At 30.1% G+C, this 15,128-nt stretch overlaps 1 protein-coding gene across 1 annotated transcript; it reads right to left on the minus strand.

The window, feature by feature from the left end:
• Positions 1-5,456: 5,456 nt before the first annotated feature.
• LOC114739356 (CBL-interacting serine/threonine-protein kinase 6-like) lies at positions 5,457-7,382 on the minus strand. The gene has a single exon (XM_028927411.1). It carries the CDS (start codon positions 7,077-7,079, stop codon positions 5,778-5,780), a length of 1,302 nt encoding a protein of 433 aa, XP_028783244.1. The 5' UTR covers positions 7,080-7,382; the 3' UTR covers positions 5,457-5,777.
• Positions 7,383-15,128: the final 7,746 nt, after the last annotated feature.

Below are 15,128 nucleotides of genomic sequence, written 5' to 3' on the forward strand. Positions count from 1 at the left end.
ATATAAGATCTCAATCTATTTTGTCTCAATATTTATTCATTTTGATCCTAAATATAAAAGCTAACGGATATTCATTTTGCTACTAAATATAATTGCATGTGTTATTGTTAAAAGTCTCCATAAAGGGAAAGTTTGAATATACACGATTAATAGGTATATTTAAAAAAAATAATATTAAGTTATTACGAATAAAAACTTAACTAATTACCATAAATATTAAAAATCTGAGGCTGAACATATATAAGAAACTAGAGGTTTTTGCATAATCAATTTTCAATCCATCTTTTTCACCCCAGAAAAAATTGTCCTCCCTCCAGTTCCTTATGTAAGAGCTAAATAGGTTAGATTTAATCTTAAACATAAAATTTTAAATCCATTTTGTTTGTTTCATAATTATCGTGTTTTTTCCTCAAAGTAATCCTTCTAACTTATAAAGTGACATGTGATCTATCATAAAGGTCTTTTAGGGAAATCACATGACATTTGTTACAATATAAGTAATTTATGACTTTCTTAATTTAACCAAACTAGTAATTAAGAACTGAAGGAGCGACGAAGAAAGAATATATACTAAAAGTAATAAAATGAGTTTAATTTCAACAAAATTCGGCACAAAACATGTGTCATAAAAACTCACAATAATCCTCTTTTAAGATATTTCATCACTTTTATTTTTTTTTATTTGAAGTCACTAAAAACAGATCGGACTAATTGAGAAGCCTAAAATTCCTAATTTTTTCAGGCGAAAAAAAAAAAACCCTTTTGAACTCATATGCATGCACACTGATATGTAGAATCTTATAAACTATTGTTGTTGTTGAATAGTCTGGACCCCAATTATTATAATATAGAAAGAGAGGAATGAAATTCCATGTTTCAGTATGATTCCTTATTTAATGTTAATTCATAATGATGATTCACCATATAATTCTTTTTCAAATTTGTGCATATTCTGACTTAAGCTGCATCTGATGATTAGGATATTTCACCTAATTGTCCCCCAATTATATCAATATATATTATTTTCCTTAAGAAAGGACAAGATTCATCATGGAAATTAATAAAGGTAAAAGGTGTATTATTAGTTCGTGGGTACCCACTTTTGTTTTGATTAGTGCTAAAGTAATCAAGTCGGTTAATACAGTGGTTTGATGCTTTCCGCATATACTAATTCACCAGAGCGATGATGGGCAGACATATTTGTGTGTAATTTTTTTAATTTTATATATTATATGTTATGAGTATTATATGACTTCTAATAATTTATATATTATCTTTTGTGAATATAATTTTTTCATATTTTATTATAGGAGATGACACAAATCCTATACGGCTCATATAAAGATAAAAAGTGTACTAAATTATATATATAACTGAGGAGTCATTAAAAAGCCAAGTTCTACCTCAAAAATTCCGATAAAAACAAAACTCAATATAGACAAGAAATATTAAAACTGCTATTTAACAAAATAACGTGTTCTTGGACCATTAAGATCTAATACGAATATATTAAAATAAAAAAATGACTAAATCATTGAGATTTAATCTATAGATTGGCATCTATCGTATTCCGCACAATCATACGATTAGCATGGTAACTTAAAAAAAAAAAGAAAAGATGAGGATGCTTATAAATGTTAATTCGGAGAATAAATTATTAATAAAATGAAAGCGAATATAGCCAGTAATATTTTACACATTCTAAATTTCAACATTAAGAATTATTTCATAGTATCTATGATTGCACGAGATAATTATTGAGATTTTTCATTGAGAAGGTGGGAGAAAGCTTGGTTTCCTCTAATACTATAATGTTATCAAGGAATAGTTTTCACTTAATTTTGTCACAAGTCTTCTTCCAGTTTAATGAACTTTAATTTCATTCCCTTCTTTAATTTCATCATTGAACGTATTACCTCGCACCCATGATCGAAGAATTTTTAGTACTCCTATATGTTAATGGAGAATTTTTTCAAAAAAAATTAAGAATAAATTAAAATAAACATCTTTATAGATCTTGAAGAGGGATTTATATTCTTAAAATAATTACAGCATGGCCTGCACGTGCAAGATGTAGCGTGGCCTTGCCTTAAGCCCTTAATTGAGGTATAACATCTTCAAGTATCTTTAAGATTAGACAAACACTCCTTAGTCAAACATTACTTATTTTGATTTTATTCCTTTTCAATAATAAAGGCAAAATTTCAATAAATTTCTTATTTTCAATAAATGACTAATATTTTGGCAAAAATAAATAATAAATATCATATAAAATAATGTGTATCTATATGTAATATAAAATTTATATGAAAGAATCATATTATTCACGAGTTTTTAAACTCATCTTAAAATTATAGAAATTGAGTTACGCTGAATTTAAGTTTAAGGATTAAATTTCGGCCAAATCAGAATCATGATAACTAAACTTTACTGAGTCAAAATTTAAAAATTAAGTCATACTACTAGATGCAAAATTATAGGGATGAATTTTATTTATTTATTATTATTGTTGTTGTTATTATTTTGCGGGGGTATGTCATGTCGTTTAGGTCCAAAAAAACACACCTCATGCCTCACAACTGCGTGAGACAAAAAAGTATGATTAGATGCCATGAGCCACTTTTCCCCTGTCTTTGCCATTATATTATTGGCATCATTATTATTGAAAAATTTCACCTTATTATAATTATAATTATAATTTAATAAGAATGATATTTAAAAACTCCATATTTTTAAAGAAACCAAGCCAATAAATCATTGTTAATATTTTTCAAAGTTATCACTTATGATCTGTAAAATTAGAACATTATCTTCTTAATATTATCAAGATATTTTTATTTTTAAGTAGTTACATATTCAAAATGAGTTTTAAAATTAAGAAAACATAATGTTCTTTTCTTCGTTATGCACATTGATGCTCTATTGGATCCAATCCTATTACAAATTGTAATAAAAAAAATGGTCTAAAACATGCGAAATAACGTGTGCTTGAGATTTTTTATGGTTTATTTTTAATGTTCTGATTTTAAATTAAAATACTCACTTATTATATTTATGTATTATATTAAAATTCTTATAGATATTATTTATAACTTATATATAATATAATTTGTTTTTAAATTTCATCAAACATAATAAATATGGGTCTTGTTTCCTTCAGTAATGATTACGATTCAATACTGGCCAAAAATAATGATGAATGGAAACATTAAAATAAATTTGATATTGACATTAACATCATCAATATCAATATCAATTTGAAATATAAAGCACACCCCTTAATTAAAAAGAGAATAAAAAAGAATGCACACACAAATATTGTATTTTCTGAAACATAAATTATTATAACTTTATTATAAGAAGAATAAGCATGGAATGTTAATTATGAAAACATCTCAGTGCCAATATCAAACATAAAATCTATATAAAAATAGGTTTTGAACAATAGTTTTGGTACATAGTATGTATGATCTGTCGAAGTTAAAACAATGCGTCTCAAAGAGTTTTTTAAATAGAGGCCAGCTAGACTCTAAAATCAAAATAATTTTTTAATTTTCAAACCATAAAAATGAATTTTTTATGTTAAAAATTATAAATTTAAAACTTTCAAATATCCAGGTAAAAAAAAAACTTTCAAATATAATTTGTACCGTCCAAATCTATCTCATTGTAGTGATAAGCACATAGGCCTTAGGATCAGACTTGGACCCTAATAATTAGACAATTTGATTATTATGAAAATTTAGGTTGAAGTTCAATTTCTCATTGCAAGTATCTTCAAAGAAGTAATAGGCATCTTAAATGAAATATATGACATAATTTTAGCATATAAACTTTCAAAATGAATTAAGTACTATAATTTCTTTAAGAAAAATAATTAGATATAAAAAAAATGTAATTACTATAAGGACCCACAATAAATAAGTAACATGTAATAATAAGTTCTGATACAAAAAATAATAATAGATCTATGATGCTTACTTGTTTATTGTAGCCTTTGACAATTATATTCTTATATCGGGACCTCCAAGGTAAAAAAGCATGGCATCAATTTTAAAAGTTTATGTATTAAATTGCTCCACAATTTTTTAGGTGCCCCTAGATTTTGAACTGAAAATGCTTCCCAAGTAAAAATATCCTTTAATCCTTAAAATTTACATATGAAAAGTACCCCCAGTCCAATTCCAATTAAATGTAGAAATTGGTCTTACATGTAAACTCCCTTCTCACTTTATTTCTCAAAATTTATAATTTTTTAAATTATTTTTATTAGTTGCACATATTAAATGGGGTTTCCATTAATATAGGTCAGCACATGCTATTAAAAAAAGAATGTTTTGTATAAAACAACACATTTTTTTCAAATAAAACTTATTGTGAATTAGTTATTTTGCTCTTAGTTTTACAAGTAGAAGGAATAAGGGATTAGTTTAATTGAATATAAAATTTGGAGTGGGACTGAAGGAGAAATGATGAGAGTAGGCAACAAGGGAATCAAAGATAAGGATATCCAGAGATGCAGGAGATGAGGCTGAGGAGGCAGTCACATGGCAAAGCAATGCCTATTATATTATATTATCATGGCGAACAATTTTTCCAAGTAACAACAAAATCCCCTCCCTCTCGTCATTGTTATCATGTTATGTTCCTTTTTCTTCTTGTAGTCCTCACCCCTACATCATGCCAAAATTATCAGTCCCTGATCTTTTAGAATCTTTTTTTTGAATCACATAACTATCAATACACTGGTGTTATAATAGAACAATAAACTATACATGATTTTATTTTTTAAGTCTGTTCAAAATTCTACAGTAACAAATTTTGAAGGGCATTGTTCTTGAGAAAGGCCCCTTCAGTCTTAATTCTTTGAAAAAGAGAAGAGATCTAATTAACCAAGGATCAAAAGAATGAAATTCATAACACTTTAGGATAAAGTTCAAATCTTATAGAAAATAAAGTCACGTTTCAAATATTTTCACGCAAGCTAAAAAAACTCCTCTCACACACTTATCTTGTAATTTGTAAAATCATTTCTAAGCAACTAATCCAAACACTAAAATTTGAATCTGACCAGCATCCACTTAACTTTGGACAACTTTTCTTAACCAGCCAATGTTTTTTAGACAATTAAATATTATGAATGGAGGAAAATGACATTAAAAAGCTATCCAACTGGACCAACAATGTTCACTGGCCCCATTCCCATGTTTCTTGAGTCAGATTGGTATATGTCCCGAACGAAAACTAAATTCTTGCAGCCTAATGATCTGCACCCATCATCTGCACCTAACCTCGGTCCCTCTCTCTTATTGCAGAAATGTGAAGTCCATAAATCACACTTATCAACTTTGGAGGCTAACTTCAATTTGCAGTTATCAATCAATATGAATGTCAGTTAGTTTTTTTCTGTTTTTTTTGAAAACAAAGAGCTTGCAAATCAGTAAAACAGCAAAATATTCATCACAGAATCTAATTCTAAAAAGCCACACAAATTCACCTTTCACAATCCCACAAACATTTTAATAACATCACAACACAAGAATGTTCACTTATTCTTGCCCTTTTCACCATTTCCCCTTTAGGGATGACAAAGTTCAAAAGGCACAAGAGATTTCCCCAGACACAATAATATTCAAATCGGAACAATAACCCAGCATAGACATTAACCATGGCCTGTGCATGATGATTTTCTTAATTAAAACAAGAATAACAATTAAACGAAATAAACGACGATGAATGTGACAAACGACATTAATTAATCACAGAAAACGACATCATCAAGCAGGCGCGGAGTTTTCCGGCGGCGACGTCCACACGATGTCTTTCAGCGCAGGGCGGAGCTCTTTTCTGCAGAATTGGTTATACTCTAAGGTATCGCCGTTGTCCTTCTTCACTTCCACCACCAGAAACGACGGCGTCACGGCGTATATGTCCGCCGCAATCGCCAGCTTCCCTTTTCTTCCGCATTCCTGTCTCTGCAGTCTCACTCTTGTGTCGCTCTTCTTCACGTTGAACTTCTCCGCCTTCGCCACCTCTTCTAGTTTTGATATCACGCTGCTCGCCGGCCTCGTTGTCGCGAATCTCAGCTCCTCCTTCTCCTCTCTCTTCTTCTCTTCGAACAGTGGAGACAAATCGAACCCTTCCGATAATGATATTATGTGAAACGCGTTCATTGTTGCCGGCGCTTGTTGCTTTGATTTCTCGCAATCAAAATCGAATTCCTGTTCCTCCTTCGTCACAATGTTCTTAGGGACAGATTTTTTGAACCAGGTCGAGTCCATGATTTTGGAAATGGTGATTCGGGTGCTAGGGTTCGGGTCGAGAAGCTTTGTTATCAGCCGGCGAGCGTCGGAAGAGAACCACGGCGGGCATTTGAAGTCTCCCCTGTAGATTTTCCGGTACATAGCCATCAAGTTGTCATCCTGGAAGGGCAAGAATCCGGCGAGAAGCACATACAGGATGACCCCACAAGACCAGATATCGGTCTTGGCGCCGTCGTAGCCTTTCCTCCCAATTACCTCCGGTGCCACGTACGCCGGAGTACCACAAGTGGTGTGAAGCAACCCATCTTGGCGCAAGTGCTCAGCAAACGTGCTCAGGCCAAAATCAGTGACCTTCAAATTCCCATCCTCGTCGAGAAGCAGATTCTCCGGCTTGAGATCCCGGTGGTAAACGCCGCGACTGTGGCAGAAATCGATGGCGGAGATCAACTGCTGGAAATAGACTCGTGCGACGTCTTCCCTCAGGCGACCTCTTGCGATCTTGTTGAAGAGCTCGCCGCCTCGAACGAGCTCCATAGCGATGTAGATCTTGGATTTGCTCGCCATAACCTCATACAGCTCAACGATGTTGGGATGCTCAACCATCTTCATCACAGAAATCTCCCTCTTGATTTGCTCCATCATGCCCACTTTGATTACTTTCTCTTTGCCCACCACCTTCAGAGCCACGCTTTTCCCGCTCTGCAAGTTCTTGGCATGGTAGACCTTAGCAAAAGTGCCGTGACCCAGAAGACGACCGAGCTCGTACTTCCCGTGGAGCAACGCGGAATGGCAAGAATCTTTGGCCTTCTCACCCATGTTTATCGATCAAGGAAAGATCAAATCTCAGCAGAAATTACAAGTAGTGCGAAATCTGAACTGGGTATATTTACAGATGAGCAGGGATTACAAAGAAAGAAACAAAGAAATGAAGCGGGGTTGGGTGGCGGCGCGTGAGGATCACCCGTCTTCGACGTGTTTCCGGTGGCAATTCCTGCCGCCGATTCTGCGCTTGGTAGGGCCACCCACTTCAGATTTGGTCAGCGCAGGTCCTCTCATCTCTCTGCATTCCCAAGAAGAACGAAGAAAGCTAAACCAGTTTTTCTGCGCTCTACCTTCCAGCTTCAAAACCTTGAGCCTGCGTTATATAGCCAATTTGTTATCGGTTGAATTACCATTTTGCCCTCAACGTGCGGCTGCGCGGAAGGAGGTGACCTTATGGCGGTTGCCTGGAAGGAGATGATCTGACGGCTGTAGCTTTGACTGGGAAAATCTTGATGGAATGGGATAACGCCACGTGGCCACGGAGTCAAATAATTTTTGGCTCAAATGATCAAATTAACTAGTTGACTGAGGTCAAAAAAGGGCCCAATAAGTAGCCGACTCGCAGGTGCGTGGATCAACCAGACCAGGAGCCTCCGACGTCATACATAACAGTCTCATTTGCCCCAAAAGCAAAGTAAATTTTGTTGGAAAATTCTGATTTGTATTTTTTAAAAATATAAATACAATTCCAGTCATATTTATGAGGTAAAAGGGAGTCATTCTGATTCATTATGGATAAAACAAAATGTTCTATGGTCATTTAAATAGTAACTATAGAATTAGCGGCCGTCTCACAGATCCAGGTGTCAACTATTAATTACCAATGATCGCTAGCAATTTCATTTTCTACAAAACTAAAATAAGAATTTCTTTTGGTAATTTTTTATTCGACCAAGTTATAATCATTGCAAGAATAATGCAGCAATCAATTCTGTCCTCTTTGAATTATCATTATATTTTAAGAGCATTATTCTTAATCGTACATTATTTAATATTTTTAGAAATAATTAACATTAAGTAATCTTTAACACTTTAATTTTTTTTCCTAATTTTTGATTCACCCGACATTTTAGAATATTTTATAATAGCATTTAGTGTCTTAAGTTTAAAATAATCGTTGCTATTAAAAAAATACTGTATGTGTAAAATTACACACAAAAATTATTTCAGTATAATGAATATTATTAAAAAAATATTTTAAGATATTAAATGTAGAAAAAGCTCAATATAAAACAGAATGTTGCCAAAAAAAATTTTTAAAGTATTAGACAGAACTTAACCATTTATATAGAGTTATTTTTATTTGGTCTAACTCTTAATAATGGTAAATAAATTTTGAACAATATTAATAGGTCCCTTAAAGTTTATTTTTATTTTAGTTTTAGTTTTTCAAATTTTAAATTATAGGTTTTGGTTCCTTATAAGATAAAATATTCAAATTTTTATTAAATTTTAAGGACTACTGTTTTAAATGAAAAGAAACTTGAAATGATCAAAAGTTATGATTGGAAGCTTGATGTATCATATTCAAAATAAAAACAAACTTGAAAGGTTAAAAATTATATTACTCAATTTAAAAAGAATTAACTAAACACATAGAATATAAGTAGAAAATGTTGAATAATATGTCAAATTTTTTTGCAAATACAGATTTTCTTAAACTTTAAGAATCTCTTGACTAAATATTTTAAATTTGAAACAAATTAAATTAAGTTGAATTGTTTTAGAAATTGTTACTATATAAATTTAAAAGAATAAAATTAAAATGAAATAGATGGAGTGATGATAATAAATGGAGGGCAGGTGACACGTGTCGGTTAAACAGTGGAATGTCTCAGGTTGTCAGTCAATTTGTAAGTGATGGGTCAGAAGTTAAAAGGCTTCGTCCTAACGCAAGGACGTCTGATTCTGGTCCCCCCATAATCGCATTATTGCTTTCTCAATCATTCATTTCATTCACAAGTTGCCCACCCCAAAATTACAAAAATAAAATAAAATAAAATAAAATATTCACCTCCAATCTTGATTAACCACCAGATTACCCAATTGATAAATCATGATTTATCTATCGACCAAGAATATTTTTAAAAGGAATATATATTATAATATATTATTGATTAAAAAAGTTTGCAGAAGTAAACTTTTTCGTTTGAAAAAATTTTTGCAAATCATTTTAAGGCTTACTTCTATTAATAAAAATATAAACTTTATACGAATGACTTTTCTCCAAACATTATGGGGATTTCAAATTTCTATAAAAATTTAAGTATTATAGGGCTTAATTACATTCTTATGAAAGTGTTTTAATTATTTTACACATAATTCATGAAAATATATGGGGGCCAGTCATTCAAAATATATCAAATTCTATGTTCCGTTGGCCAAAAAAAAAAAAATCTATGTTCCGAGACCACCATTAATAGGATGTTTGGATATCTCAATAATCACTTTTCAAAAGTATTTTTTCACAAATCGAGATAAACTCTTCCACATATTTACCTCGTACACCGTAAAAATACTTTTGAAACTATGGTTTTGATCTTATCCAAACATTCCATAAATGTATAAGTCAACTAAATTGAAATATTTTTTTAATATAAAATTAATTTTAAAGAAAATCATAGATAAGTCTTCTCCATTGCTATATCATTTTTCACTGAACTCTTTAAAAAATAAATATTAACCAATTTGTTGTAAATACAAAAATTATTAGTTTTCCCTGTTTAATGGTGTAATTTATGGAAGTAAGGAATGTTTCATAATAAAACCCACAATGATGTATTTGTCCATTTACCAAATTTTAATGTTCACAAAATACGTTTTGCCTTTTTATATGCACAAGCTAACAAGAGAGCACACAGAAAATTGGGTTTGGCGGCTGAGAATCAAACCGTGAACTGCAAGTGGCATTTAGTGAAACATCTTTTTCATATACTTTGTAGTCTCTAAAAGTGTAAAAAATGAGTGCCCTGACTTACTGCAAGTTGGTTCCTATAATTTTAATCATTGTATAATGTAGTTCCTATTTTATTAGATATATAATTTTATTTTTCTAAGACATAAGGGGTAGATTATGACTAAAAAATTCACTTCTTTTCTCTATCTTTCTTTTTAAAAAAACTGTTTTTCTTATATGAAATATTTTAAAAAAATCAAAGTACACAATGACAAGGCGTAGGAGTAGCAAGATGAGACTTGTTATGTTCACATGAATTAGTTTATAAAATTGTAAATTTGAGTTTAGGTATAATTAATTTTGCAAAGTTTATTTTTGGTTAGAATTCATTAATTAGCTGGCTAGTACAATAGATAGATACCACTGATTTGCTTCATTAATTTACATAAGCAAATAATTCAAATAAGCAACACAAAAAAAGGCCAGTAATATTTTTATAATATTTTAAAAATTTAAAAAAAAAATCGATGCCAGTATTAATAAAAGAAGACATATATTATCAATTATCGATATGTACATCTTTACCAACATAAGGTCGGGAAGAGATGGATGCTTCACACCGGTCATGATGCTGTGATCCTGTGCTCACATGCTTTGTTTTGTTGGGATAATAGGTCTCTCTTTATCAGCTCAAAAAAAAAAAAAAAGGTCTCTCTTTTAAACATGTTTTAGCTTTAAACTTAGAAGATGACAATTACAATATGGACCTCCACAATTACACATACATACACGCCCACGTATCCTTTTGGTATAAATTACTTTTTAACATATTTCATTAAAATTAAGAAATATTTTAAATATTTTTAATTCAGTCATAAAGCTTAATAGCTTTTTAATTTTATATTTATTTAATATATACTACTCCGTCTCTTATTATAAGCTCCTTTTAACTAAATTGCACGGTTTAAGAAAATAATTAAAATTAGTTAAAAGCAATTAATACGTAGCAAATACAGTTTTTTCCAAATATACCCCTATATATAAATGGATAAATGTGAAAGAGTAATAGTGAAATAAATGAAGAAAAAAATATATTAAATACATTAAATTAGGGATAAAATAGATAATACTACATTAAATACTCAGACAAACTCAAAGAGGATCTTATAAAAAGAAACAAACCTATTCAAAAAATTGGATCTTATAATAAAAGACGGAGGGAGTACACTTTTTAATAAAATAATAATTTATATCCCACACTACAATAAATTATGAGTAAAATTGCTCATTCGTGCAATAAATTCAATAAAGGGATTTATGGCAAAGAGCTTATAGCTAAATTGGCATCCTATGCCACCTCTCACAGAACTGAATGGATTGATGTCTCGTGAAAAATATGGGAATTATTAATTATTATTTAGTCATCATATAGAAAATGACCAAACCCGGAACGCACTTAAATAGTAAATGCCACAGTGACGCTAGTTCCCACATAACAACCGCTTATGATGTTGCACTGCCGACCCCATTGCTTTGCTTGCTTAATTAATATTTTCGGCTTAATACTCCTCCAATCCTTAATATAAAACCTTATCAAAAAAAATAGATATTAGTCCTATATATAAGAATTATTTTACATTTTATCAATTTTTTCAAATTAACTCTATTAGTATTTCTTTAACAATAATCAAATAAGAGATAGAGAGAAAGAGAATTAGGAAAAAAAAATCATACTAACTAATTTAACTAACATTCTTAATATGATCAAATTAGTTAATTAGATATTACATTAAAAAAGAGGAGTATTCTTTTGGAAAAATTACAAGGTTCTAAAAAAAGAAAATAACTACAAGCAGATCTTAATAATAAGTGAGTAGTTGTTATTTACTAGTATTGAACTTGTCATTATAATTTGTTTTGTTGTTATTGATATTTTTAATAATTTTTTTTCTTATTTAGGATTTCATTACAATTCTTTCTCTTTTTTTTTCTGATAACTTGTACATTTACTAGATTTTTCATACATAATTTAAAGTCAGAATATCATGCTACCGAAAATTATCTAATATCATTTGAGTACAAGGCCCCAACATTTTTGCCCTTGATTTTCCGACCCAGATAGTATCACAAAAGACGGAAATTACCAAACGCTACACTTCTAAAAGTATTACAAATTTGAATTTGGGAGAATTACATATAAAAACCGCTGGTCGAAACATGCATATGATTATGAAGATAGAGATGAGGATCAGGAAATAGCTTAAAGTCGCCATATGTATAAACTTTACTAAAATTGACTGCTTTGTAAAATAATTTTACTGATCATAGACACTTTTTTTTGAGAAAAAAAATTATGGGTTAATTAATTAAAAATATAGAGTAAAATTAATTAATTGAAAATATCATCACGCAAGTGTGATCATTGGGTAGTGTACGATAAGTTAAGGGACTCAGTCATCGTTCAATTTCTCTCTAATGGCGGCTCTCAGAGATAAGGATGACCTTTCCTTTTTTCTTTCTTCTTCCTTTTTTTGTTTCGACAAGACAGATAAGGATAAACTTAACTCACATTATAAACTTCAATTGTCTCACATGCTTCATCATAATCTTTTCTATTCAATTTTTTTATTCGTGGGATTAAAAAATTATATAATCAAGGATAGATTAGATTTCACATGACGGTAGATCCATGAAACTATATACATGAACTATTAGCTCGTTTATTAATATAAAAATTAGTTGACTAATTTGAGAAAAATAAAAAAAATTAGTTAAATTAGTTATTTATAATAAATAAGTGTAGTCTTTCTTAAAATATTTTTACTAATAATGTGTGTTAAAATTATCCTTTCATAGAAACCTTTAACATGCAACCATTATAAGGACTAGTTTGAAAAAAAAAAAAGATAAATATGAAAGACAAAGTAGATTAAGATTTTATATTTAAGATCATATTGAATGTTAAACTAGCTCTTATATTAAAAATCAGACTTAGTATTATCACTTCTGAGCGTGACAGAAAAAATATGGCAAATATATGTTCTAATTTTGAAATAAATCTTGCTCATTGTGTTCTCGTTTTATAGTTTAGGTTTATTATCACTAATTTTTTTAATTGCTCATGATAAATTATTGAGACTGATTGGGGCCATTCAATTTGTTTGAGATTTAAAAATTACATAACTTACTTTCAACTTCCCTAAAAATGATTGAAATGGTGACTATTAATTCAAAATAAATGATTTTCTTGTAAAAATTGAGAGAATAATTAAGGGTCAATAATATATTCATAATTATGCGAAATTAATATATTTCTTGTGAAGCTTAAACGTGGGTAATTATCTACATTAAAGGATAAGGCACATCCTTGCATCCCCATGTGTAAACACTAAGGATAATGTTCATCCTATTCTATCTACCTTTTTTGATGACCCTTTCTTGGTCTAGTGCCTCTATTTTATTTTATTTCCTCCAGAAGGACATGGTTGGTGCCTTTATTGGTATCTTTTTCTCTTTTGTTTTTTGGTTTTTTTGCCAGCGCCCTTTATTGGTATCTATGCAAATCACGTAACAATTTTCGGCACAAACATGCTTCCTAATGATGATAGAAAATGTCTATTTTTATTAATTTTGTCTCGGTTTAGCTGAAAATTACATGGATATATTTTTGTGAACATAATTATCATCAATAGTCTGAGGTGGTAAAATTTTTTTCACATGCAATTCTTAAACACCATTAGTTCCTGCACATGAGAGGCCAAGGAATCAAACAGTAGAAACTGTAAGGATTTAATTAAAAAAAAAGTCTAAAAACGTGATTTATAGCTAGAAAAAACTATAAAAACCCTTTGGATTAATGCTCCCTACACAGGGTTCTTAATCTTTTGGTAAACCTAGTTTAACAAGCACTAAACCCAACCTAACCACTTTTTTCTTAATTTTATATATTTGAGTACACATGCACACGGACATGTTAAGGTTTTTTGTTTTTTTTGACCAGAGGACATGTTAAGGTTAGGCTCAAGTTTGATGTCTTATTCAAATATAACAGATGACACTATCATTGAGACAACTTGCTATTGGTATAATCACAATGACTAAAAAAAAAAAAAAAACATCTCGACACATCATGCGATCTCAAATAAGTAATCAAATCAATAAAAAGTCTTATAATAAGAGAGTAATCTCCACAAATATTGTTATTTTCTACACTGAAATTTATTATAACATGCTACTCATTTATTATAAAACTTCTTTTAATTAAATTACTTATGTGAAATTGCACAATAATTTTCTCATCATTTTACCAAATCAGGCTTTAGACTAACCCACATGCGCACCTGGTCCAACATAAAAGAACATCCCTCATGCACCAAGCTACTAACCTTTGTGGTGCTCTCCCTTAGCCAAGAGCTAATCATCATCAATATCAAGATAAAATATACAACTTATATAACAAACTGCATTGATTCATATAAATTAGTGATATAATTCATAAAGAGATATGTCCAGTGATATCCTACCTAGTACCCCCTGTGATCCTTTCCTTAATATATGATTCAATAGATTAAAATCTGGAAAAATTAATGAAACTAAATAAATGACTTAATTATAACATAAATACATGATCTATCTGAAACACTTAATTTATAAGTTAAGCAAATTAGCTTAAAAATAATAATAAATATAATATTTTAAATTATTTTATTTAATTTTTTTAATCTTTTTAAATTAATCAACCGCATGTTATTAAGGTTCAGAGGAGGTAGTATAATATAGCTTGCTGGGGAATGGTATGAGACGAAGCATTTTTTTTTTCAGAGAAATAAAAACAAAATTATATGATGGGGAAGTGGGGATTCGATTTGATGCGATCAATAATTTGAATTCTGAACTCTCAGACTCAGCCCTGATATATACAATGCACAACGTTTAGAGGTGTCCACGTGAAATTATGCCTGCATTGATTTGATCTGTGACCAGACCTCTCTGTTTATTTGTCTCCAAAAAAAAATGCCACCCATCGTTAATATAAAACTCAATTAATTAATTAAAAAATTCAAAAATAATTAATTTGTTTTATTTATAAATTGATATATATCTAATAATACATAAAATATTTTAGAGAGATCATGTAATATATGCTA

This window comes from Neltuma alba, unplaced genomic scaffold (assembly GCF_004799145.2).
Source record: "Neltuma alba isolate B1F8T4 unplaced genomic scaffold, ASM479914v2 tig00013909_pilon, whole genome shotgun sequence".
In the NCBI taxonomy this organism is placed as follows: Eukaryota; Viridiplantae; Streptophyta; class Magnoliopsida; order Fabales; family Fabaceae; genus Neltuma; species Neltuma alba.

Coding starts and splice junctions, on each gene's coding strand:
- LOC114739356 (XM_028927411.1), bottom strand. CDS start 7,079: ATGGGTGAGAAGGCCAAAGATTCTTGCCATTCCGCGTTGCTCCACGGG.